Below are 25,725 nucleotides of genomic sequence, written 5' to 3'. Positions count from 1 at the left end.
TATGAGCCCAGGGCGCCGTTTGACCCTTGGTGATGTTTGGGTGGTGGCTGCCCTGCAGGTGATACACACAAGCGTCCCACAACCAGACACAGGCCCAGCCCCGGCCAGACAGGGCAGTGGGTTAGAGAGTCATCCCAGTGCACCAGGGTTCCGGGTTCGGTCCTGACCAGGGCACATACAAGTGTCAACCAATGAATGCGTGACTAAGTGGAGCAACAAAAATTTCTCTCTGTGTGTCTCTCCTTTCCTTTCTCTCTCTCTCTCAAATCAATGAATAAAAAGAAGGCACAGACCCATACAAGCCTGAAGCACACACATGCAAGGCCCATGTGTACCTTGCAGACTCAATACAACAGCAGAGAGGTCCCTAAAGTCCCTCCTCAAATGACACACTGTCATCCATAGAGACTTGAGGATAATGTCATATTCAGCGATGCAGAAGGGGCCTCACAGCCCACCTCTCCGAGTGGGCAGCAGGCCCTGGGGCTGTGTTACGAGGAGGAGACTGGGGTTGGAGGACGGGGAAGGCATGGGTCCTGGCTCAACCTTGGATTCAGGTGCTCCCTCCGGGGTCGTAGGCTCTCACTCAGACTCACTAGCAAACAAGGCTGTTGTTGGTGAGGAGCAGGAGTGAGAGGTCTGGGAGAAAGTCCCCCAAGAGGAGTCTGGTGTCCTCGCCAGCTTCCGTCTGGGGTGGGGGGCGGGGGCGGGGAAAAGGATGGGGAGTCCTGGGGACCCTGGAGATGGGCAGCCTCAGAGGGAGCGCATTTCTGCATGAGGGCAGGAAGAACCCAACCCTAGAAGATGGAAACCGAAGAGGGGAAGTCTCAGAGTGGGGACTGCTGGCCCCTCCCTTTGGGGCGCTGCTCCTGGCATTTGGGTCTCAGAGCCCCCCACCTTCCCTTCTCGGACTTGCGGCAGCCAGTGCTGAGCCTGGAGCCGGGCTGTCGTGACAAACAAGCCGCAGGAAGAAGAGTCTAGAAGACAACAAGAGGGGCATGACTGAGGTTCCTTGGACCAGCACCTGGTGCGGATCCTGAGCTCTGGGACCTTCCTGAGTCCCGTCCCTGGGACCTTGAAGCAGTGGGACTCCACCGGCCCCAGGAAGTGCATTAGTCTTGAGTGAAGTCTTGAGTGATGCAAAGACAAAAGGGCTGTGCCTGTCATGCTCCCTCCACGCTGAGAACCAAGGGTCTGGGAAAGAAACGCCAGGGTCCAGCAGGCCGGCAGCTACATCCATCTGATTGCTGCCCCGCACCTCCCGGGGTTGGCCTTAGCAGCGTGACCCAACAAGCCACCTGCGCACTCCACTGGGGAACGGCTGGGGTTCGCTTACAGCCTCTACCTGAAGACACAAAGCCTGGAGAATGGTGAGAAGCCAGGTGAAATTCCAGCAGAGGCTGTGTGACGTGGTCAAATCCTCCCCCTCTCTGAGCCTAATTATTTGGGAGCTACCTGAGTAAGTGAAGCCACATTACAATGGCTCCTGGCCTGCCGTGAATGTTCACTGTTATTGCGCCTCAAATGCCAACAGGTTTGTGAGCTCCCAATGCCCACCTTTCTCTCTTAGTGGCCGCGTAGACAGACAGGTCTGTTCTGAGAATATTAATGCAAAACCCGGGGGAGGACAGGAGACAGGGGTCTTAAGCGAGGCCAAGGGAACATCTGTGGGCTGTCTTGGACTGGAAAGGAGCGGGTGGGCGCACGACAGGCCAGCCCAGAGCTTTGAGGGGACTTTCAATGGCCCATGGGAAGTAGAAGAGGAGAAGCTAAGTTTTGTCTTTCCTGACCAGCCGGGAGGCGAATGGGGTCCACGGCAGAGTGAAACAGGGGGTAGGACCCCAAAAGAATAGTCCCTCCCTTCCCATGGCCAAAGGCCTCAGGGGGCATCCAGGCCCGGACCCCTTCTTTCTCAGCCCCTCTCTCCTCTGGCTCCGCCAGTCACTGCCCAGAGGGTCTGTCTGAGCTGGTCAGCGTCCTGGTTCTTTCTCAGAGCTCACGGCCTCCAAAGTGCAAACAGGAAAGCCGGCCTGTGTTGTCCACTGTCCAGCCCCGAAAGAAAGGGGCATTTCCCCCCTGTAGGTGCAAGAAGAGAGAAGCGCAACCCCAAAATGTTAATTGAATGTTATTTATATTGCATCCACCACCGCAAGTGTTGACTCTAAAAGGAAAAGGAGGATACTTCATTCTTCCCCTCAACTAGACCTTGCAGATACAAATGCCACCAGCTGAGTTCCCGACTTCTCGCCTGCCCTTTAGGAGAAGTTATTGCAGGCGAGCTCGGACAGGGCTGCTTGGAGAGAGGCGCGGAGCCCTGGGTGCGGATGGGAGTGGGCAGCAGGCGTGACGAGATCCCGCGGGGGCTCCTGCAGCCCCAGGGCCCCCGCTGAGACGTTCGACGTTCGGCTTCGATGGAAGGAGCCCGCCAGCCGCCTGCGCGCGGGCCTCTGAGACCATCGCTCTGAGCTCAAAGTGGGGGCTTTTGCTCACGGCCCGAGCCTCCCCGTCAGAGATTGTCCTAAGTCTTGATTTTCTCCTCCGTTGAAAAAACGACGAGTTTTCTGATCCCTGCCCTGTCGAACCCACTCCAGGGGCTCCGGAAAGCCGAGAGCCGCGGGCGGAAGCGCCTTGCAGGCCTCTGGGCGCGCTGCAAACGTGCGCGCGGTCGTCCCCCGGGCGCCCCGTTGTTGTTCGACGGGAACTCCGGGGTTGCCATGGTGACCAGGAAACCCAGGGCGCTGGCGGAAACAATCGCCAGGAGCTTTTCCACCACTAACCTCTGTCAGTCGCACCCCAGTGTTTTCCGGGTGTGACTGTGGTGTGGCCGGGGAGCGAGGTGTCTCGCGTCCCCGCTTCCGGACCCTTCTGTCGTGGTTGCCCCCAAAGGCCGGAAACCCAAGCACCCGGGGAGGCCAGAGGAGACCCGATGCGGTGCTCGCGGCCCCGGGCTGAAAGGGAAGAAAAATTAGAGGTCTCGACCAAGCAATCGTTTTGGTGACGGATCCCTCCAGTTTGGGGTTTGGCCGCCCTCCTCACAGGCACCCCCACCCACCTCCCTTCACCTCCTTAACGTCATTACTAGAGTTTTCACTCGCAGCTCCAGGAGGGTTGGCCGCCTCCTTCCGCCCCCCTTCCCTGCTCGCGCAGGGCTTCGCCGCCGCTGGGGCCTGTGGCCTTCGCTCCAGGCAAGGCAAAGAGAGGGGGTCAGGGAAGCTGGCGTTAGCCACGCAGACTCTGCTGGCTATTTCAGCGTCAATAAAACAGCTTTTTAGGTGCTCTTGACCCAGAGAGGCCCAAGTCCGAAAAGCCTGGTCAGATTTTGTGAATTTCCAGCAGGACTGGTCTTGGCTCCTTCCAGCCGGGAGTGTTACCTGGATCCTTGGGTTCACTGAGAGGTAGCGAGCGCTGAGCTTTCTTACAGGGGGTAATGGGTCTCGCCATGCCTACCTCCTTTGTTTTCTTTGCTGCTCTGAGTTCTGACTCTGCGGTGCAGACAGAGAGGAACCATTGCCCCTAACCCCCTTCCCTCCAGCGCTTTATGAAACATCAGATCGAATTCTCTCCGGTGGGGATGCCTTGCCCAGGGAGGCTGGGGCTGGCTGGAAAGAGGCCCGCGAGCAGCCAGAACTGGAGCCCTAGTTTCATCTCTGGTTTTGAATCCGGCCCTTTGAGCAAGCTTAACACGTGTGGATTTAATTTCCCTCTCTTTCTTGCTCTCTTTTCTCCCCCCCACCCCCTCCTTATGAGGGAACAAGAAAAATAGTCTGCTGTGTCGACAGCGCGACACCGTTCCCTTTGCCAAAGAAAATTTGTCTTTCCAGAGCCCCGAGAGCTACGGGCTCCCAAGTTTCCACTGCACCCTCCAGCTGAGGGAGGGGGTCTCCAGACAGGCACCCCCCTACCTCCCAGACCTGGAGGTATTAGCCTGAGTCTCTATCTTACCGGGTCACAGCCCTGGAATTCAGTATATTTCCCCCCCATCTTCTGAGGCTACGGGATATGCTGATCAAGCAGACATGGTGACTACACCCAGGGGCCTTTCTACAGGTTCTGGGTGGCAGATATGGCTGGAGATCTCAGCCGCAGCACAGCCCGCAGGACAGAAGGTGGCAGTTCCAGGTTCTCTTGGCTCCAGACCGTCACCCTTCTCCTTCCCTGGGGACCTCCACAGTGGAGGGGGCAAGAAAAGTGCTCCTTTGCATCCCAAGCGTGGCTTGTTACCACCTTCTGGAGCTTGCAAATCCCCAGCATTCCTCTCTGCGCTGGGCCTCCAAAACCATGTTCCGTTTCTATTTCTCATTTCACAACTGTGACGGGGGATAAAAAGCTCATCCACCAAACGTAGGGGAGCAGGGAGGAATACTTCTAAAGCACGGGAGACAACACCAACATGAATAATGATAACTGAAATAAGGAGCAATAATACTTGGTGGAAATATTGGAGAATAGTGGATATTAAAATAACTTCAACAGCCGGTATTCTTCCCAAATACATCCGGTCAGAAGGGGGAAGCCGGGAATCGAATGAAACATGGGGACATTAGAGACTGCAGTCCTGGAAAAAAATATAATAGAGGCAGATTGAACCAGGCAGCGGGGGAAGCGACCCCCTGAGAAACCAGGGAAATGCCCACCCTTCGCCTGACCCTCTCTTTCGAAAAATGAGGTGGTCAAAGTTTCGTTTTGTCATCCTTTCTATTGTTGTTATAATTCTTATTAATTTCCCCAGCCCCATCCGCACTTCTTCCTACTTTTCTTCCCCTTCCATGGAGACCCAAGTCAGGTGGGACACATCGGGAGAGTAACAGAAAGCAGTGTATTCTTAAGCGAGTTCTCTTTTAAGAGAGAAAGATGGTGACTTTCTTAAAAACCAGGCAGGAGTAAAGAAAAAAAGAAAAAGATCAACAGTGGTCAATCCTCGCTTTTGTTTTTGTTTTTGACTTTTTAAGTGGAAACCCCCGTTCTCCTATTTGTTGCAGTATTAAAATCGGCAGACATTTGGCAAAATGAGAAAAATAGATTTTGAGAGCGAACCGAGCGGGGAGCGGGTCAGGGAAAACATCAGTCCTTCAAAAGGGAGAAGGGACCGTGCGCCGTGCAACCTCCGTGTCCGGTTTACTGCCCGATGAGTGGGGAAAAGAACGGAGATTCTCAAATCCAGTTGAAGTCTTTATTTTTCCTCTCCCCGGTGCGGCCTCCAGAGCGTGTGGGAAAGCCGGCCTGGAAAGCTGAGCCTGCGGAATCCTTTGTGAGTCGCCCGGCCGGTTTGGGGGCCGGCACGGGGATTTGGGAGAAGGGAGTCAAACGGAAAGGAACTTGCCCCGCTCAGGGTTTCGACTTCCCCTTGCAGCCCCAGCGGGGCCGAGGCCTCGGTTTCCAGCCCGCCTCGGCCCAGAGGTCAAACGGCAACCCATCCCCAGACTTTGGGCAAAGTTACTTCGGGTTGCGCTCTTGGCATTTGGGAGCAAACTCTGCACCCACGGGCCTGGGGTTGAAGAAAAGATAATGATGAATAACTTGGGAAACGAAAGCGAAGCTCACGGAAGCCACTGCGGCCTGGCCCAGAGTGGGGACACGGGTCCTGCCTTGCTGGAAGCAGAGGGGTGTGAGGCCCGGCTGGCCTGGGCGCCCGCGTCTAGCGCTGAAACTGACTGCGTGCTCTCCCCGCGGGCCTGACCTTCGCTCCCGGGGAGGCTCAGTCGACCGCGTTGCTGCACTTTTTGCCGCCGCTCCAGCCCCTGAAGAACCAGGCCCGGAGCCACGCCAGGCTTTGGAAAGCCCTGCGTACTGGGGTCGCGCGAAAGCCGGGCTCAAATACGGAAGCTGGGGGCAAGTCCAGATTCTGAAGTCCGGCTCTCTAGGGGCCCCTTGGTGGAGAACTTACCCTTCCAGAAAGCCCATCGCTTGCTCGCTCGCTCTGTGCTGGGCAGGCCTAGCTCTCTTCTCCGCGCCGCCGTGGGCGTCTACGCAGCACACGATTCCCAGCTGACCCTAGCGCGTTTCCAGCTGCGCGCAAAAGCTCGCGCGCATCCTTCACGGGGCTGCGTAGAAGTTATGCTCATCGGTGAGAACAGAAATCACAATAAACGTTATTACAAAACAAAATAGAGCTCTTCGTTTCTCTGCAGGCCCTGGCGCTATAATTTTTCTCTGCAAAAATCGCCCCTCGCCATCCCCACTCCACCACCCACTGGCACCCCGCCCCCCGCCCGGCCGCATTGCACCCCCGGAGTTAGCTGAAGGGCCATTCGCAGAACGGACTTTTTCTCAGCAATAAACCCTAGAGCCGACTCTCTTTCTTCCTCCCAACGTCTCTGTGTCATTTCCCCTCCACGATAACCCAGTAATTACTTCTGTGCAGGTCTGCAAGGGGACACTGAGTTACCGCGTCCCCAACATGACCAGCTACAGAGGCGCCGCAACATTCACTTGCCCACAGCTCCTCGTCGGAAAAAAAATAATTTTTAAATAATAAGAGGACTCTCTTGCCGCCTGCAAGAGACCTCGCTCCCACTGGAACAACCTGATTGCTTTCCAATCGTGGGCTGAGGTGGGCTCCCACCTCCCTTCGCGCAAAGGCCCTCCTCCCCCTCCCTAAGAAAATCGATCTTGGCTCAATTTGTGTCTGAAGTTCGCCACCCCCATTTCCCCAGAGGGCGCTGGGTTTGTTTATTTCTTTATTTATTCCCGTGGCCGAGGCGTCCCGGACTTGTGGCTGCGCAGACCCCGGGGACTGATAGGCGAAGACGGAGAGAAATTAACCTCCCGCCACTGCCCCCCAGTCGAGCGTGACAGCGCGCGGACCGGTTGCGTGACTCGTGACGTCTCCAAGTCCTATAGGTGCAGCGGCTGGTGAGATAGCCGGTATCGCCTGGTTGCCTCTTTATTTTATTGGGGTATGCCTGGTAATAAACAGTAATATTTAATTTGTCGAAGACCACAAACCAACTTCGAGCTGGGAGGTACATGCTACTCTTGACAGACGCTGGAAGAAGGTTTGTCCTAAAAGGGGTCTCTTTTGGGGGTCTTTTCCAAACTCTTCACCTGAGCCCCCCCACCCCAGCGAGGCGTCACTCCTGGCTTCTGCGCTGGATAGAAGAGGTGGGATTTTTGGAGGTGAGTGTCGCTCTGCAGAACTCGAGGGAGGAGGGGGAATAGGTTTCTCTCAAGTCTTCGCCTGCCTCCGGCCCCCTAGCTTCCCGCCCCAACTCGCCCCGCTGAATCCCCCTCGCCCGCTTGCCACCTCTCGCGGGCCGGCGGAATGAGAACGCACCCTCTCGCATTTTGCCTTTGGGTGTCCCCTGGCACGAATACATTCCCCTTGGAGGTTTCAAAATCCCAGTTTTCCTTGGTGGCCCGCACCATCTGTGCTCCACGAACTTAAGCGAATCTGGCCAGGCAACGGCTTGGGGGAGTTCAGATTTTCCCTCTCGAGAGGGGCCTGCAGGTTATTTATGGGAATTTATTTTATCCGCAAATCTCTGAGAATTTACAGGGATTGGAGAGGTCTTTCTGGATTTCCCTTTCCTTTTGCCAGAGATGCAGGCATCCCGCCTCATCGTGAAGCCATGTTTGTTTTCCGTCTCTGGCCCCGGGGGTCGCCTCCTTAGCAAGCCCCAAGTCCTCTGCGCTGACATTTTGGAAGGGTGAGGGTGTTTTCACAAATAAATAAACGGCCTCTGGGAAAGGCTGTTTGCAAACAAACCTGGAAGGTGGAGTGAGAGCTGCGGCGGACGCCGGGTCGGTGTGCTCCGAGGCTGCCCCACTTTTAGGGCGGACAATTCACTTTGGAATTCCGCGGTGATGTGCCAGGCCTGCCTCACAATTTTGTCCCAGCGGCCAGAGCTGGTTACCCTGCGGCCGCCGAGCTCCAGGACGTCCGTCCCTCTTCCTTCATCCCTCCACCCAGACCCTGGCCTGCAGGTCCAAGCCTCGAATGCGAGCCCCCCCCCCAAAAAGAACAGGGCGAGGGGGTACAGGAGATGAGAACGGGAACCCTGACATTTATCCCAAGCACTTGGTGCTCAGATCTGTGCCTGTTCAGGCTAAGACCTACTGACTGTGTTTACGCTTCTATTGACCTCTTCAACTCGACCCTCAAAATAATACATTGGGGGGGGGGGCAGGGAGGCGAGCCGAAGGGAGATGAAAACCCCGGCCAGCCCCCAATGACTGTTTGATTATTTTAATAAAACTGGGCATTGCCTGTATACACATCCAGCCAGGGAGGTCTGTGGCCCTGGAGGGCGGGGGCCAATGGCGATTTCTCGGCATCTTTGATCTCGGCCCCCATCCCAACGCACCTTCACCCTGCCTTCACCCCGGAGTCACTGAGAGTCTGGGTGATGAGTGGGGAGGGGGAGAGATGTCAGGGCGGCTAGCGGCGGCTGGCTGGGCCAGGCGGGGTCATGCAGCTCTCCCTCTGGAGGTCAGCGTCGGAGACAGAGCGCGGGCAAGGCTGCAGAGGAGGCGCGCGGCGTGTGTGTGCACGCGTCGTGCGTTCAGACTCGTTCTCTGCACAGCCCGCGTCACCGAGATTACTTCCCGGGCAGAAGCCGACTGGTTTGCGATGATTTGTGCAGGATTTTTTGCAGCCACCGAGCCGCACTCAGAGCAGCAAAGATGGATGGACTCTGGGAAGGGGGTGGAGAGGAGGGGGTGATCTCGAGGTCTGAGTTTGAGAGTCGTGTTGTGATGTGAGTGTTCGGGAAATCTAATGGAAAATGTGGTTGGGGGAGGGAGTGGGAAGGGATAGGGAGGGAGGAAGGGAGGGAGGAAGAGAGAGAGAGAGAGAGAGAGGGAGAGGGAGAGGCAGCGTGCAGTGGGAGCTAGTTGGATAGGCAATTCTAGTACTTTGTAAGCATCTAGGCAGCCCAACGTCACTGAGCTCAGCTGAGTCGGCTTGTATTTCTGAGAGGAGAGAGAGAGAGAGCGCGCGCGCAAGAGAGCGAGAGCGAAAGAGAGAGAGAGAGAGAGAGAGAAATCTTACCTCGGATTCCGGAACTTTAACCCTGAAAGCGGCACTCAGAGAGGACTTGGACCATTCCCACGGCTTCCTCTGGTCTCCCAACGTTCCCTCCCTGGGGGTTCCAGGGAGGAGCAGGGCACTGAGCTTTCCCTATTGAGGGTGTTCCCCAAGGCTGCTGTTTTGCATTTTTTGGAGCCCTTCTGGTGCCTGACAACTTGGAAGTCTTTAGGGAGAGAACAGCGCAGAGCGGAGGAGGTGTGTGTTGGAGGTGGGCCGTGGCTGCTGAGGCTCCAGCGGTGGGTGCTCTTTGTAGGCAGCCGTAGCCGCTAGTCCGGGCACGCAGTCGCCCGCATAAAGCCGGAGCCACCATGCCGGCGCCCCCGCCTCGCCGCCGGCTTCCGTGCTAGGAGCACAAGGGATGTGGTGAATGCACCGGCTTCACCGAGCGAGGTAACCTTGCCCGCAGATGGCCCGGGAGGCTCGGGAGGGAGCCCCCCGGCCGAGCGGGCTCTGGGCGGCGCGCCTGGCGGTACCGCAGCTTCGCCTTGGATTCTGCAGAGCCTGGCTCGCAGAGATTTCGCGCGGCCCGGAGCTCTGGGCGCGTGGAGCGGAGCAGGCGGCTGCGGCCGGGGGAGCGGCGTGGCTTCCAGTACGCGCGGCCTGGTTCTGTCAAACCGCATCTCGTTCTCCTTCGCCAGCCTCTAGCTCCCCGGGACCCTGGCGAGGTCGAGGGGTGGGATTATCCCCGCGCGGCCAGCAGTGCACGGGAGCGCACGTGGGGGACGCCGCCCTGATATCTTTTGTTGTGAGCCGACTGCGCGGCTCCCATCACCGCCTCCCGAAAACCCCAAGGGCGTGGTGAGGGAAGCTCTTGGGAGTTGGGCCTCAGCAGCTGTTGTCGGCACCATTTCTGGGTCTCCGGCCACTGCAGGCCAGGGTGGGCTCTGGCTTTTTGCTGGAGAGGCTGCTGAGATTTAGGGGAGCCATCCCTTGTGCCTCTTTCTGTCTTTCTGGGGTTCGAGAAAGGAAATCCCTACTAGGGAACGTACAGGAGATTGGAAGGAGATCAGAACAAGAGGCAGACTCCTAAGGGGTTGAACAGCTCCACAGCTGCTATTTTGTGTGTTCCAGCCTCCTATGCCTGACAGCCCTGTGCACGGTGTGGGACCTAGGCAGCTGATTCCACGCCCGAAGCCCAGGATTTCGCTGGGCCCCTTTTTGTCCTCACGAATGCCGAGCTTGGGCCTGCATTTCCAGCGAGCCAGGCCCAGCTGAAGCTCGGAGAAGCTCCCCGAGGCCTGGCTGCTAGACAAAAATTCCTGACCCGGGCTGGAGAGCAGAGAAAGCCGGAGAACGCGCGCCCCGGGCGGCGGCAGAGCGTGGGCCACAGGCACCGAGAGCGCATCTCCCTGCGAACTGCTGAGCGGCGCTTTCCTGCCTCGCTGTCTTCTTTGGCTCCTTTTTCTTTTTAATGTTAATTAAGGTCGGGGGAAAGGGGAGGACCCTTAATGTTAAAGGACTTTCAATTTTAAGGCCTGCAACTGATAAAAGATGAACATGAATTCTCTTTCGGACAGGTCTCTCGGTCTGCAAGCCTTGCTCCTTTTAAGCTTTTGGTTTTGCAAGAGGCGGGTTATTTCAGACATTTCGCCGGCTGCACAACATTATTCTGCTTGCGAGTTTTCATAAACAGAGCTCTGATGACCTCCTGTAATTCGACAAAGGGAAAAACTTTCTCAAAAGGACACTAGGTTTTTGTTTTGTTTTTGGTTCGTACCCAATGGCTTCCAAAAATACCCAGGCCTTATCTTTATTGGCTCTTCCAGAAGTCCAGACAAATTTGACGGGCAGCTGGCTTATCGCGGGGAGCCTGCGCAGGGGAGATGCGGGGCCTCGCCTCCTCCGGGTCTGACGCGGGTCTTTCGCAAGAGGTTGTGCGTGATCATAAAGTAATAGTAATGATCATAATAAAGGGACCTTCTTCAGCTTCCTTCAGCTGGGAACAGAGGTGCTGGTAGCTGGAAAGTGGGGCCCCTACTGCTCCTTTTTGTCACTTTAACTAGGCTTCCAACTTTCTCCTCTCTCTCTCTCTCTCTCTCTCCCCCTCTCTCTCTTTCTCTCTCCCTCTCTCTCCCTCTCCCTCTCTGCTTCCTGTCTGCAGTACAGGACCCCGCGCGGTCACAGGGCCCCGGGCACACCATGGCCGACGCAGACGAGGGCTTTGGCCTAGCGCACACACCCCTGGAACCTGACTCAAAGGATCTACCCTGCGACTCAAAACCAGAGAGCGCGCTAGGGGCCCCCAGCAAGTCCCCGTCGCCCCCGCAGGCCGCCTTCACCCAGCAGGTAAGAAGTCCCTCGCCTAGGGACCCTCTGCAGGGACCAAAGTCCCTCTTGCAGGGGAGGAGGGACGGGTTGACAACTGCGGCTGTTCTCTTTTCTTTTTACCCCCACTCGATGAGACCTTCCTCTGCCCTGCCTCCCCAAATGCCAGTATATCCTAATCCCCTTTATTTGGACGATTATCTTTATGGCAGGAGGATTTTAAAAATACATATAAGTTGTTAGAGAAGCCTCAATTATCCGGCTATTTGAGGCCAGCCAACGAGAACCCAGATCCTTCCTTTCCTGATGCCCTAGGTGTAGACTGGGCCCCGCGCGCCTCATTAAGGGCCGGGTCAGCGGCCGGTTCAGGCCGACGTGAGCGATGGCTTGACCCCTCTTCAGATCTTGCGTAGCCTTCGCCTCCGCCCGCCTCCTCCGTGCCGGCGCCCGCGCCCGCGCGGCGCACCATTTGTCATGCGCCGGCCCTGGCCGGCTGGCGCGCAGGGCCGTGCGGAGAGGGCGCAGGGAGCCGCGGGCTCGCCAGGTTGGAAGCTGGGCCCGAGGCACCGGGCGCAAGGCGGTCCTGGAAGACCTTGATGAGTTTCAATAAGCTGTCAGATGGCGCGGAGCCGGGTGACAACCAGAAGAGATATGTGGACACAGCTAAAACCCTTCTTGGGGATTTGAATGCCCTTTCTGGCTAGTTTGTCCCCTCTCTACTTTGCCCTTCACGGGTCTCAGGAAAATCTCTCTATTTGTAGAGAAGCAGAGAGAGCAGTGGGCACGCAGTCTCGGAAACTTAGATTTTTTTCTTTTTACAGAAAGGCAAATCCACTGGAATTTTGGAATATGGAATATTGCAAAACGAAGACTTTGTATATAACTTTTTGCATCACTTTTGTAAAATAACTAACTCCTAGTTGAAGGCGGAAATGTTAAATGGCGTAGGCTGTGCTCATAGTTAAAACAGCTTGAGCGAAGGAAGCTGGATATGAGGAGAGCCTGGAAGGCTTATTGATAGAGACGTTTGAGAATGCATTTTTGTTTGGACTGCGGGAACCCATTATACTGCATAAATATTTTTTAAATTTAAAATCGCACCTAGGTCTATATTTGTGTTGCCATGGTGAGAAGAAACACGCACGTCTACCGTATTTGCACATTTGTATGTGTGCGTGTGGCTCTCTGAGTCTCCACAAGAATATTCTGAGTGGGTTTTTGAGGCTGAGGATTTATTTCTTTAGCTGCATCTTGGCTAAAGCCAAGGACTGAAACTGGTCTCATTTTTTTTCTCAGCCTCCTCGCCCCATTGGACATTCTGGAGCACCCTAATGGTTGGTTTTTTTTCTCTAGTCTTGTGTAGGCGACATTAGAAAGAGAACCTCCCCCCGACAGAGCATATAAGGGGATTCCTGGGCAGGGGCTGCCCCACGGTCCGGGCCCAGAGGGCTCAGCAGTGGGGCCCGGCAGTTTGCAGCCTCTGAGCCCCCTGGCTCCAGAGGGAAGGAGGAGAGGAGAAGTCTCTGTGTTTCGGGGGAGCTTGGAGAGCAAAGGCCCCCGTTCCCTGGGCGTGTCTGTGTGACTTCCCTCTTTCTCTAGGGCATGGAAGGGATCAAGGTGTTTCTCCATGAAAGGGAGCTGTGGCTGAAATTCCACGAAGTGGGCACGGAGATGATCATAACCAAGGCCGGAAGGTGAGCCAGCTGCCTCTGCGGAGGGGACTGGAGAAACGGTGGGACCGACGGAGAGAGGGGAGAGGGGAGCGGGAGATGGATGAGACGGTATTTTGTCTGACCAGCCTCTGGTTAAAGAGGGCCTGAGAGCGCCTTCCGGGACTTCTGTCAGGGTGGGGGACATAAGTACCTGGAAGGGTCAACTGCAGAAAGAGGCATTTCCCTCAGCTGGGCATTGCTTCCCCCTCTTATATAAGGAGACTCTAGAGCTTGGGAGGCTGTGCTCCGTGGAGGGATTAGGAAGCAGAGAAAGAGAGAGGGGAGGGGGAGAGAGACCGGGGAAAACCGAGAGGTGCAGGGAGGACTCCGAGAGGAGACCGGCTTCAGGCTTGATCCCTCGCCCCCGGCCTCCTTCCCACCCTGCCTGACCTTGGAATGGTTCCAGAGTTCCACCCGATTGCCCAAGTCTGAATCGTCGCCTGTATTCGCTACCTCTTTCATTGTTTATAGAAAGCAGGCGAAGCCTTTGAAACTGAACCGGGGCTCGTCCGGGCTCTATATACAGACACCGATAAACACGGCAGTTTCGCCAAGACACTCACCCTGCAGTTCCTTTTCAAAGTTCGCTGCGTTTTAGCTAGAAAAGCTAGACTTCGGGGGGAGGGGGCGGGAGAGTCGGGCAGCTCTGTATCTCGGTGTCTGAGAGCGCTCGCTGGTAGCCCAGGCCCGGAGACACCCTGGCCACGTCGCTCCCTGTACCGGCCTGGTCCTCTGCGTCCCGGGGCTGCAGAAAGCCCCGCGTTGACCCAGAGCGGGCGCACGAAGCCCGAGAGGCCGCTAGGCCCGAGCCACCGAGTGTGTGAAGGGGGAGGGCAGAGCCGCCTCGCCAGACGCCCCCGGCTCTCCAGCCCGAAGCCTCCCGCAATAAACTGACAACAGTGACATTTATTATTATTTGAAATTAAACAATGTCTGCTCCCCCGCTCGGCCTGGGTGAGCTAGGAGGCGCGTTCTGTTTATGCCAAAGAACTGAGGGTTTCTTCCCGTTCCGCCGGGGAAGGAAAGCCGCGGCCGGGCCTCCTTTCCGCGGGCCTGAGCCGAGAGGATTTAACTATAAAAGGCCTGCGCGGCGTACCGAGCCTCCGCCTCTGGGCGCGCTCACTCGGGCCGATAAACACTGAGGCTTCAACTCCAAGGCTCGAGGAGAGAGGCCTCCGCTCAGCGCTTCCCGCCAGCCCGGAGCCAGCCAGGATCCAGCAACTAGTCGTTCCACCCCGGGCCAGCTTTGCATAGGCTTGCTTTTCAGGGCGCACTCTTTTTGAGGCAGAAAGGGAATTTGGGGGTGCGCGGAGAGGGAGCGGGCAGGGTGCGCGCAGTCCCGGGGCGCTGGTTTCCCAACGGCCCGATCCTCCATTCTCGTTCAGACCCCGACCCTTTCGGAAACCAAATCTGGTTGCGTGTGAAATTTCTTTGCCGAGGGCCAGAGAGTGTAGACTCTCCAAGGAAGGGTGCCTTGGAGAAGTTGTGGGGCATCTAGGAATATATTCCTGCAAGAGAGTCGCGCTAAGGTCACCGGCGGAGCTCTCCCCTGGGGGCGGAGGACTGAAGCCAGGACAGGACCTCTGTGGGCACCCACATGTGCTCAGTCCCTAGGGGCACACACACCTTGGCATGCACGTGACATGGCAGCGCTGCCCACAGCGGCCGAAGCAGCTGGCTGGGCAGAAGGGGAGGCCAGCTTTTTACCTAAGGAGTCTCCTCCTGTCCCCAATTTAAAAAGTAGGCGTCTGGCTCTGGAAAGAGCATTAAGCAAGAGTTGAAATGGGGGTCCCGCGCAGGCCGACTTGAAAACCAGTTCTCCAGAAGCCCTGCCTCCTGGTTTCTATTTTCCTCCTGGATAGACTTGTTTCTTCGCCTTTCTCCTCCCCATAACTTCAAGGGAAACCCGGGATGGATCTTGGCCAGAGCGGAGTGGGGGCCACTTTTGTCTTTCACACTTCTAAAGGAATGGCTTCTTCGATAGAGTGTGTGGATGTGCTCTTCAGAATATTAACTTTAATTCTCCCTCTCCCTCCCTCCCTCCGTCCCTCCCGCACCTCTCCTAGGCGGATGTTCCCCAGTTACAAAGTGAAGGTGACGGGCCTTAATCCCAAAACGAAGTACATTCTCCTCATGGACATCGTCCCCGCAGACGACCACAGATACAAGTTTGCAGATAATAAATGGTAGGCATCAGAGTGTTAGCTGGGGCGGGCACCCCCCGCCCCCGCACCACGGACCTACTCCACAGCTTTTTGAGTTCCTCCCGTGCAGCTGGAGGCTTCTACTGCCCATCCCATTGCATCCGCTAGACCTCGTCCCAAAAGGGGGAGAGAGCAGCCGTTAGCTCCCATTTTAGAGACGAATAAACTGAGGCTCCGAGGAAGTAAAAGGCCTGTGTCTCCTGCCGCACCCGTGGGTTGTCGAGTTTTTCAAAAGGGTATTGTTACCAAGCACTGGAGGTATTTGGGGGTATAAAACCATTTACAGTTACTTTTTATGAGTTACCCGCTTTGAACATGCCTTTTTATGAAATTGCAAAATCGGCCCGTGGTATTTGAGTAAAACAGGCAAGAGTGGAGAGGAGAGGCCTGTTCCTTCAGTAGATCGCCCCTGCAGCTGCCAAGGCTACAGAGGCTTGAAGAGGAAGCCCCCTTTGAAAGCCTTGACGAGTTTTCCAAAGCTTTTTTGCACGCCCAGGCTCCCGGGACCCGCTGCCTGTGGGCAGCGAGAGGCTGCAAGGCCCCGCGGGCGCCCCTGGTGCTGGGGGGTGGGGGGGGACAGGAGCTGGGCAGGACGCTTGTCTGATACCAGCACCGGGCAAGCGAGACCTGAGGGTCAGGCCATTCCAGAGCATTCTCACATTCAGCAGCCCAGGCCGGGCATGTGAACCGACAGCACTGTGGGGCGCTGAGGCTGGGTGTTCCGCCTCTCCTTGGTCTAGGTCCGTGACGGGCAAAGCGGAGCCGGCCATGCCGGGCCGCCTGTACGTGCACCCGGACTCGCCGGCCACCGGGGCGCATTGGATGCGGCAGCTCGTCTCTTTCCAGAAGCTCAAGCTCACCAACAACCACCTGGACCCGTTTGGGCATGTAAGTACCTGGAGCCGCCCAGCCTGGATCCTCAGGTCGGTCTCCCTCTCTCTCTCTTTTTCTCTCTCTCCCCCTCTCCCTCCTTCTCGCTGAGCTCCTCTCCTTGGCTTCTGGAACCCACCCTTCTCCTTTCCTCACTTCATTTATTTCACCCCCTCGGCCTTTTTCTCCCCCTTCTTTCTGGATCTGGCCTGCCTTTCTTTCTCTCGCCTTCTAATTCAGCTTTCGGGGTTCTCTCCTTCCTCCCCGTTCCCGCCTCTCTCCCACCGAGAGGTTTGCCCCTTTGCCGTCTTCCCCATGGTCGGCTGTCCCATGCTCTGGTCTGTTTCTCCTGGGTGGATGGAGATGGGGCCCTAGTTCTCCCGACCTGGGGCTCACACTGTGTCCCGCCGCCAGCCCCTGCCTTTGCTGAGGGGCAGGATCATGGTATGACCGAAGCTGCATTGTCCCGGGTGGACCAGGGGGCTGGGAACTGGGTCTGTGCCCCAGTCCCATCTGTGATCAGGGGTGGAGGACTGTGTTTCAGTCCTGCAGGAAAAAAAAAAAACCCACGGTCACACCCAGTGGGCACCCAGCACAGACAGCTCACGGGCCGGACCACGGTGGGAGCCCACACACCTTCCCCGCCCCCTTCCAAAACCTGCTTTAGGATTGGGGTGTTTCAGCTGTCAGGCAGACCCCAGGCCCCCTGACCTCTCTTTTACAGGTGGGCATGCCAACCCACTAGAGGCGAACTCTGGGACCCTGCTGCTTTTAGCTTCATACTCTTGGGCAGACCTGTTTTTCCCAACTCCCGTCTTTCTCCTCCCCCAGCAAAGCCCAGAGCAGGCAAACCCAGACCGGGGTCCTCAACCTGGAGTCCCACGGGCCCCCAGAGAGAGGGGCCCGGCAAGGCCTCTGAAGCTACATACAGGATATGGAGTGGGCAGCCTCCACCCTCCAAGAGATGTGTAGCTTTTAGCAAATGTTCCAGAGGGCGTCACCCTCTCTTCCCCAAAGAAAAACAAATGAAGAACAAAACACTGATTTTTAGAAGAGTGTCCCTAAAACCCTTGGGTGGAAAGAATTCGTCACCAGGACAGACCGTGGTCTCTGAACTCAGTGTTGGGAACCCGCAGGTTGGCGACGCCACCCTGACCCTCACAGCAGCCTGGGCAGGGGGCCCGGAGCCCGGAAACACGCAGCCTTGGCCACTGAGCGTCCAGGGGACGGGAGGGGGCTTGCCCAAGGTCAAACAGCTGGTGTTTGGGAGCAGGACTTGAGGCTGGGTCTCTAATCCCAAAAGTGCTCCCTATCCTGCTAGGTTCTCTTTAGAGAAAATGGACAGAAACATGGTCCCTAATTTGGGGACAGGAGGGGACTGGGTGCTAATGGATTTGACTGGGAGGGAGGTCGGTTTGTGAAGGTGCCGATGAGAAATCTGCTCCTGTGGGGCCTTAGGGGCAGGGGTCTCTAGTGGGAAGGGGACTGCAGGCCCATCCACGGAGAAAGCCGCTTTCTCCACGTGGCTGGTGGGGAGACTGCCCCACTGGTGACTGGGGCAGGGAGAAGGCCGGTTCCCTTTCTGCGTGGTCAGGAGCGCCCCAAAGGGTGCGGGGGCGGTGCGGTTCTCCCCCCCCCCAAAAAAAAATGCAGGTTTCCTTTCCGTCTAAAGCAGCGTATTTGTCTGCAGCGCCCTGGTGCACCCAGAACAGAAATGATCCCTCGGGCTTGAGTGGGCGTCGTACCTGCGGGTACTGAACCGATCATTGAGGTTAAGCGCTGGGGAGAGACGGACTATTTTGTGAAGGTCCCACATCCATCTTCCGGCTGGCGGGCGTCCTTCTGGAGGCTGGGATCCTATGGCGGGGCCCTGCTTGGGATCTTGGTGGCAGGAAGCGGGACTGGCCTCCGGCTCCGGTTGGGCTCCTAGCTTTCCCTCTGGGGCTCTGGGTGCGCCTTTGGGGTCTTGCCGGGGTGGACGCCCGGGAAGGTGCACAAGCCCGCCCCCGAGATCGGGCGCCCTTGCGCGTTTCAGGTTCTTAGCGCAGCGGGGAGAGCGAGCGCGTGCTCTGAGCGGCCCCCGCCCCCGCAGCTGCCACACGGTGCCCCGCCGAACTCCAGGCTTGGGGTCCCGAGCCGCCCTAATGAAGTTAGGAGCCATTAGATCGCCCTCGCTGATGTCTCCACACTGTCCCCGGCCGTCAAAGCAATTTGGCTAAGCCGGGACGATGGCCGCGCCGGCCCGGGGGCTGCGGCGGCCCGCGGGGCCCCGCTGAGTCTCTCTGTCGCCACGCCGCCGGGCCGGCGTCGCTATCGGCCGGGCAGGCGGCTGCGCTGCGTAGGCCGGAGATTAGAGCCGCAAGGCCGGGATCCGGAGTCCCGGCGCCCTCCCCCTCCTCCAGGCCGGTCGCTAGGGTTGGCCCAAGAACCCTGCCCCAGGGTCATCAATGCAAATAGACATCCAGACAGCCTCCGCCACTCCAGCCTGCGGTCGGAGGGAAAACGCAGGCCAGATTGTCAGCCCCTTAAACGCGGCGATTCGCCCCTTCGGTGGGTACAGATCAGAACGGTGTGATAAATGCTGGCGCTTACAGGCCCGGGGAGCATGCAAACCCGGGCGGCCCCAGGACAACACCCCCAGTTTAGGAGTGAGGATGCTCATCCTCTATGAATACACCTGGCGGCTCCCCTCTAATGTTGATCCTGGTGGCTGTAATAGCGGCGCAGCTATGGCACTCAGACCACGCTCGTCCCTGAGAGCACCCCAAACACGGGGAAGGTAGAGAGGCAGGAGACAGAGAATGTTCCCAAGAAAGGGGATACAACAGTTCTGTCTGGGGCCAAGCCTGGGGATAATTCCAAGCTGTGGATCCTGAAATGTTGATAAAGTTGGAGAAAGACAACCTCAGGGCATCCACGCCCTTGTTTGATGGCGAGGGTTGGGGGCGGGCGCTTTTCCCATGGTCTCACCATCCTTAGGGCGCCCCCCCCCTTATTATCTTCTTTTCTCATTGACTCTCACACCGCACAATCTCCAAACAAAGGTCCAAGCCTGTGATATTTATTCCAGTTCTGCAAACACTTGGTCTCTTCTTTTGCATCTCTCAGAGGTTGGTTGTGTGTTGTTTTTTTTTTTTTTTTGGAGGGGGTGGTATTTGTATGTTTGATTGTTTGTTTGTTTGTTTGTTTCTCCCCTTTAATTCCAAAAATTGTCACCCAGACTTCCCAGGGCGCCACTTTCTTGCTCCAGACTCGCCTTGCTCCCGTTAGGGGCAGAAAGTGCCCTACGTAGGGAGTTAATTTATTAAGCAAACTTTATTAAGAATTCTGATTTACTGCCGTGTGTGCTTTGGGTAGATTCCTGGAATATTACCCTGGCTTTTTCGGTTGGAAATTGTCATTTTTGAAATGTTTCTTTTTAATGAAATCACTGGACCCTTTTCAAAACAGGAGGGAAAAAAAATCGGACTATTTTTTCGAGAGCCTATATGAGGAGGCTAATTTTGGGGGCGGAGAGTGAGGTTTTATCTGGAAACAAAAGGATTTTCATTTTTCTTAACAATCTCATTTTCTGTATTATTTTTAGATTATTCTAAATTCCATGCACAAATACCAGCCCAGATTACACATCGTGAAAGCGGACGAAAATAATGGATTTGGCTCAAAAAATACTGCTTTCTGCACCCACGTCTTTCCTGAGACGGCCTTTATCGCGGTGACTTCCTACCAGAATCACAAGGTAAGTCCAGTACCTAGGACCAGGGTGCGGGGCTGCCCGCTCATTTGCATAGCTCTGAAGAGGTCTCCTGCTGTCGCTTGAAGCTTAGGGCGGCTCAGTCTGCACAGCGGGCATCAGCGCCTACCCCAAGAGGCTGCAGCCTAAGGCTTGTAGCTTTTTTGTGCTTTTGTGCTGTGTTCACGAGTTTGGCAGACCCCTACCCTCCACTCATGGGCACACCCCCCTCCCCCAGTTAGAAACAAACTTTCCAAACCGTAAATGTCCACACACTCAAATACAACAAGGAGGCATCCCACTCCACTCAAGAAATGATCCGTGAGAAGAAAGGTCATTTCATGGCGCGACTCCATGCACTTGCGTGGGAGCCTGTGGCTACGCTTCCTGGGGCCACTTTTCTGTGGGGTTGTCTCCTCTCCTCCTTTCTGCGTTTTGGATGCATTTCAACTCCAATCAGGGCAGGTGGCAAAGTTGCCGGAAACCTTGGGCTTGGATTTTCCAGATGCGTCTATAATTGGTTTCAGCAACTTCTGACCTCCTCCACTGCGCCCCCCCCACGCCTGCCCCCAGACCACATGCTAAAGCTACGTTTGCGTTATTAAAACAAAAACAAAAACAAAATTAAGCAAGGTCGGCCACCAGCAGCCTAGCCCACCGCTCCCAGGACTTAGATAGGATCCTGCCAAACCACAGCGTGGTGGCGGCGGTGGGGGGTGCTCATGCACGCGGTCAACGCATTGTCTGGGAGGAGGCGGCTGCCGTTTGGGGCAGAGGTGGGACGGTGCCAGGCTGATTGTGTCAATGTCAGACCCCACCCTGTTGGAAATCCAGCCTCTGATCTGGGCATTGCAAAGCTGGACAATGCGATTGGAAGAGGGTGCCCCATAACCACAGGTTAGCGGAGCATCATCTGTTCTTCCTCAGGAGGAAGGGGCTTGTCTGGACTTGTTATGGTTCACGTCCGTTCTTTAGAAACCTCAGGGCACGTGGATCCATTGTATTGGGGGTGGGGCGGGATTGAATGATTTCTAAGGCTTGTAATGTAAAGATCTGGAATCTGAAAAGGCAAGATACAGGCGCTGAGAAGGGGCCTCAGCCACTGAGGGGTTGTAGACTGTTAAGAGGATGAAGCAGCGATTTGGGGTTAGAGGGCTGTTATAGAGGAAAGTAGGGGGTTCCATATGGGATCAGTGAGGGCAGGTCACGTGGACAACTTAAGGAGATGGATGTGGGAATGGTGACGCCCCTCCCCCTCCACAGCTCCTATCACCACCTGCAAGATAAGGGAGTTACAGGGGCTGTGGGGCCAGGCAGGAGGGGCCGTGCTGGACGAGAGCACCCTGCAGTCTCCAGTTACCCAGGGAAGCTCATTCCAGTACAGACTGGGTGCCAGATAAGCCCCCCTCCCCGCCAACCTCGGTGAAGCCAGGGGAGTTACAAAATGCTGTGGGGTCATCTCCAAATTCAGATTGTCAGCGGCCGGGCCGAGCTGTGATGGATGGTCCCTACTAGGCCACAAGGCCTGTCTGGGAACCCAGGTCTTGAAAGAGCTTCTTTCCAGAAGAAAACTTGTTCTCCCCCTAAATGTAATTAGTTTTTAAAGGGGAAAGAGGATTTTTCTGAGCTCTCCCCATTCGCTGAACTGACAAGAGCAAAAACATTAAGACTAAATGTCCTGAAAGTTGTAAAACCATTTCGGGCTGATTTGAGTCTGGCTGCTAGAAACCTGTTTCTCCTATCGCTGCTGGAAACCCATGTTTCACTCTCTGGTGTGAGTCACAGGATGGAAAATGGAAAAATAGCAACAAGGATGCTCCTTTTCATACACACACACATGTACACACACATATTTAGAGGCTCCCCACCCTGACAGAGGGTCCAAAAATATGTTGATTCCTTTTTTCCCCCAAGAAAGCCCAGGTCCATACAGAAAGGACAGGAAGCGGCGGACACATGACAGTAGCCTGCTAAAGAAACCCGTGGATGGTCAGATCCTTTGGGGGAAACCCTTCAGCTCTGTGTGCTGGGAGGCGGGGGGAGTCTCTCTCTCTCTCTTGCTCGCTCCGTTTACATCTTTATTGAGGCAGAATTGTCCTACAATAAGCTGCAGTATTGGAAATGCACAATTTGATTAGTTCGACACGTGTGTGTACCCGGGAAACCACAACCCCTTGTGACGGTACCCAGCACCTTCCACGTTCCCATTTTCTCTCATTTTTAAAAATTAAATTTATTGGACTAACATTGGTTACTAACATGATGTCAATTTCAGTCTACCAAATTTCTACTTCAAAAAAAATGTCTTCCCCTGTGGATATATTTAGTGATCTCCCGCACAAAGGAGTGCTTGCCCCGTAGGGCACGTGCGTGAGTCCTGAGCAGAGCCTAGGAGGTCACGTGTCTCCTACGGCTCCTGGGTCTAAAAACGGGCATCTCCAGATTCGCATTTGGGCATTCATGTATTTGATGGCTGCACCCAAGAACCACTTTTTTCTTTCCTGGCTGGTCCAGGGAACCCAGTTGAGCTGTACCGACAGGTCTTTTTAGCCAGCCTGGCATCTGGAAGAGGGGTTTCGTGGGAGACAGCTTTCCATCGCTGTCCCCCCACGATGTTGCCCCCCCTTCCCAGGGGTGAGCACACGAGGCGCCTAGTTGCTTTATCAGGAGGAAGTCTCAGGCAGCGCAGTTCTCCAGTTTAAGTCCAGGGCCGCTGCACACTTTCCCCGCACGGATATATGACGTGTGACTTAAATCAGCAGGCCAGCCAGAGTGGGATTTACTCTGTCTTGTTACTTTATCGTCCCACCTGGACCTGGTGTTGAGACCCCTGACTTCATGGGGGAAAGCCGCCTGAGCGCAGAGCTAAGGCGGGACTCCGCACGCTGACCGCTGGGCTTCCTATCCGTTTGACTTTGGTCAAGTGACTTAAGGCAGCTTCCCCCATCTGTGAAATGGGGGTAGCAAAGGACTTCTCTGTTACTACTGTTGTGAGGATTCCGCCAGATAATCTGTGGACGGGCATCGTGCAGACCCTGGCTCGGGACGAGCACAGTGTCAGTGTCAATTCCATTGACTGACTCCGTAACCGATCAATTTATGAACAAGGCGACTCCATCCAAAACGCGGGCTCTGGGAAACTCTTTCCCACCCTATTTTAGAATCTGAAAGACAGATTTGCAATAAGTTCTTATTCCTCTGGTCGCAAAACCACAAAAGGTTAGTCTCTGGGACTCAGTTTGTTCACCGATCATGTCCTCAGTTTCAGGACAGTTCGCCCGGCGTTGCTTTGGAGGAGCAAGCAGGGAAAGAAAAGCGGTCCACGTGGTTAGATCACCAGGACAACTTGGGAGAATGGGAGCCACCGGTTTGGGGGTCAAAGGGACTCAGTGATGCCAATGATCTCCGTGCGGGTGCAGGCACCAGGGGGAGGCAGGTGTGTGGCAGAGTTCCCGGCTAAGACTGCAGTCACTCGCTGGTGTGCCACAGGCTGCTAATGACAGGACGCATTTCCTCAGCCCAGCTGCTGCGATCCCAGGCTGGATTTGGGAGTTATTTCCCCAGATGGCCGACAGCTTGAAAAAGATATTTAAAAACTCGAATCTTCCCCAGCGACGTTCACTCTGTGAAACACGTTTTTGTGAGGTTTTCACTGGAGTTGTCAGCAGCTCCGGGAGCGATCCCTAGAAATATTTAGGTGTTAAAAAAAGGTCACGTGGGCATTTCATTTCCCTGCGCTTGCAACAATGGCTATGTATGCGGGCATGTCTATCCCCCGATATTAACTTACTCTGCCATTAAAAGGCATTTTCCTTCTGCTTAAATCATTGTGTAAGGAGCCTGTATTTATGAGGTATGAGCTTTCTGGTTGGGACCAGGAAATGAACCCCTAATAGAGAGACATAATTAAGATTTTTGGCTCTCATGAGGGTTTTTTCTTTTTTTTTTCAAAAGCAAGAATTCACAACAATTATTCTCATTAATTTTTACAACCTCTGTCTCACTGGTTGGAGCTGGCATTTATATTTGTATTTTTCCCCACTCCACCCCAACCCACCCCAGCCCTCCCCCGGATATCCGGTTTTATGCTCGCTGCGGAGGGAGTCCATTTGTAGGACGAGTGGAAGTCAGTTTCAGGGGAGCCTTTTGGTAGAACTCCAGTGTAACAGTGTATCTGTGTGTTTGTGTGTCCGTGAGGGAGTGAGCTGACACGCAGCGTGTCAGAAGGGAAGTTCAAGGACAGGGTTGTTGCATGGACCAAAATAAAGAAGTCATTTTTATTATGAAATAAGACGGACACTTTCACATACAGCTAAGCTGGCACGTTCACATTTCTCAAGGGTAATTCTTACGCCCTGTCGGCATCTATACTCAGTTTGCAAAGCAAGACATACGGTCAGATCAATACCCCGGAGTGTCTCTATAGAAAAGCATGATTATCCTATGCAATCGTATTTTTGGAAGCTATGGTGATAAGTGCAGTAATTACGTAGAAGTAAACTGAGGCGCAAGAAATGGGTTTGAACTTTCGTCTGATCAAGTGTCAAAGTCCACCCTTTTCTTTTCTTCTTCGGGTAATGTTTTTGTCCTGAGCTCTTGGTGGGAGAGTGACGTCGTGGGCTGAGCGTTCATTCAGACCTGCTACCACATCCCCATTTATTTGCAGGACCCCCAGGGTCGGCTCAGGGGCTCTGGGGGACGGGCATGGGGCAGGGCACGGTCCCGTTTTCTAATTCAGTCGTCAGTGATCTAAGTTGTACTTCACTTTCTGAGAATCCCTCCCTTTTGTAAAAAAGCGATTGATCATCAAGCAGGTCGCATTTTATGTGACAAAACTTGAATGGGAAAGAAAGCCCCGTTAGGTGAGGGGCTTTTATACTCACCATAGAACTGGACTCAGGAGAGCCCGTTTTAAAGACCATTTTTAAAGGGGATTTTGTAGACTTTTCTACTCATTCTGAAGAGTCAAGTCAAAATCAGAAAGCTGCAGGAATGGGTACAATATTTTAAAAAACGAGGGAGGAGGGAATGTGTATACACATAAATACCCACACACACAGGGTGGGGTGAAAGTAGTTTCTAGTGATGAGTACACAAAGCACAGGGTTTCTACTTGTATTATGATTTATTCATTATCATATCATTATGCCATACAACTGTAAACCTACTTTTGCCCCACCCCGTAGAAGAAAAAAATTTTAATAGATATTTTTTTAGAGCAGTTTTAGGTTCCCAGGGAAGTTGAGTGGAAGGCGTACGGATTTGCTACATACCCCCTGCACTGCCCCCAGTAGCCTCTCCCTCTATCAACATCCCCACGGGAGTGGGACGCTTGTTGCGGTCAACGAACCGACACTGGCACATCATTATCACCCCAAGTCCAGTTTACGTGAGGCCTTACTCTTGGTGGTGTCCATCCTGTGGGTTTGGACAAAGGTTTAATGACATGTATCCACCATTCCAGTGTCATACAGAGTAGTTTTACTGCCCTAAACATCCCCTGTGTTCCACCCGTTCGTCCCCTCCCCCCCAATCCTGGTGAGCCTAGTTTTGTCTTTTCCAAAATATCATATGATCAGAATCATATAACATGTTTTTTAAATGTTAAATGTATATATATTTTTAATCATGAATACACAGACGCGTATGTGTCTATAGTAACTTTACACTTTATATAGAGTGTTGGAGTTAGAAGACCTTAATAAGCGATCTCTGTTAGAAAACAGAACATACCAGAAGGCCTGCCCCCAAATGGACAAACTATAGGGCAGCTTCATTAATTGGCCCTAGTACAGCGTTTCTGAAGGTCTGTAACCGTACTGCTGGGGGAGGTGATTGGAGTGGATCGGGGTTACTTGAATATGATAGAATCCCAGAAAGTTGTTCTTTCTTGATTATCTTTCTATTCAACTC

At 54.9% G+C, this 25,725-nt stretch overlaps 1 protein-coding gene across 1 annotated transcript in view; it reads left to right on the top strand.

Annotated features, from left to right (window-relative positions):
* The first annotated feature begins 11,133 nt into the window (after positions 1-11,133).
* Positions 11,134-25,725, top strand: part of TBX5 (T-box transcription factor 5) — a 38,542-nt gene continuing 23,950 nt past the window's right edge. The window contains exons 1-5 of the mRNA XM_054594443.1: positions 11,134-11,314; positions 12,893-12,987; positions 15,072-15,191; positions 15,950-16,097; positions 19,666-19,818. Coding sequence (XP_054450418.1) covers positions 11,168-11,314; positions 12,893-12,987; positions 15,072-15,191; positions 15,950-16,097; positions 19,666-19,818 — 663 coding nt within the window. The 5' untranslated portion in view covers positions 11,134-11,167. The remainder of the gene's footprint in view (positions 11,315-12,892; positions 12,988-15,071; positions 15,192-15,949; positions 16,098-19,665; positions 19,819-25,725) is intronic.

This window comes from Pteronotus mesoamericanus, unplaced genomic scaffold, assembly GCF_021234165.1.
Source record: "Pteronotus mesoamericanus isolate MK-2021 breed Mesoamerican mustached bat unplaced genomic scaffold, CSHL_Meso_final scaffold_507, whole genome shotgun sequence".
Taxonomy (NCBI): Eukaryota; Metazoa; Chordata; class Mammalia; order Chiroptera; family Mormoopidae; genus Pteronotus; species Pteronotus mesoamericanus.
The sequence above is the reverse complement of the archived record's forward strand: the minus strand, read 5'-3'. Positions and strand labels throughout refer to the sequence as shown.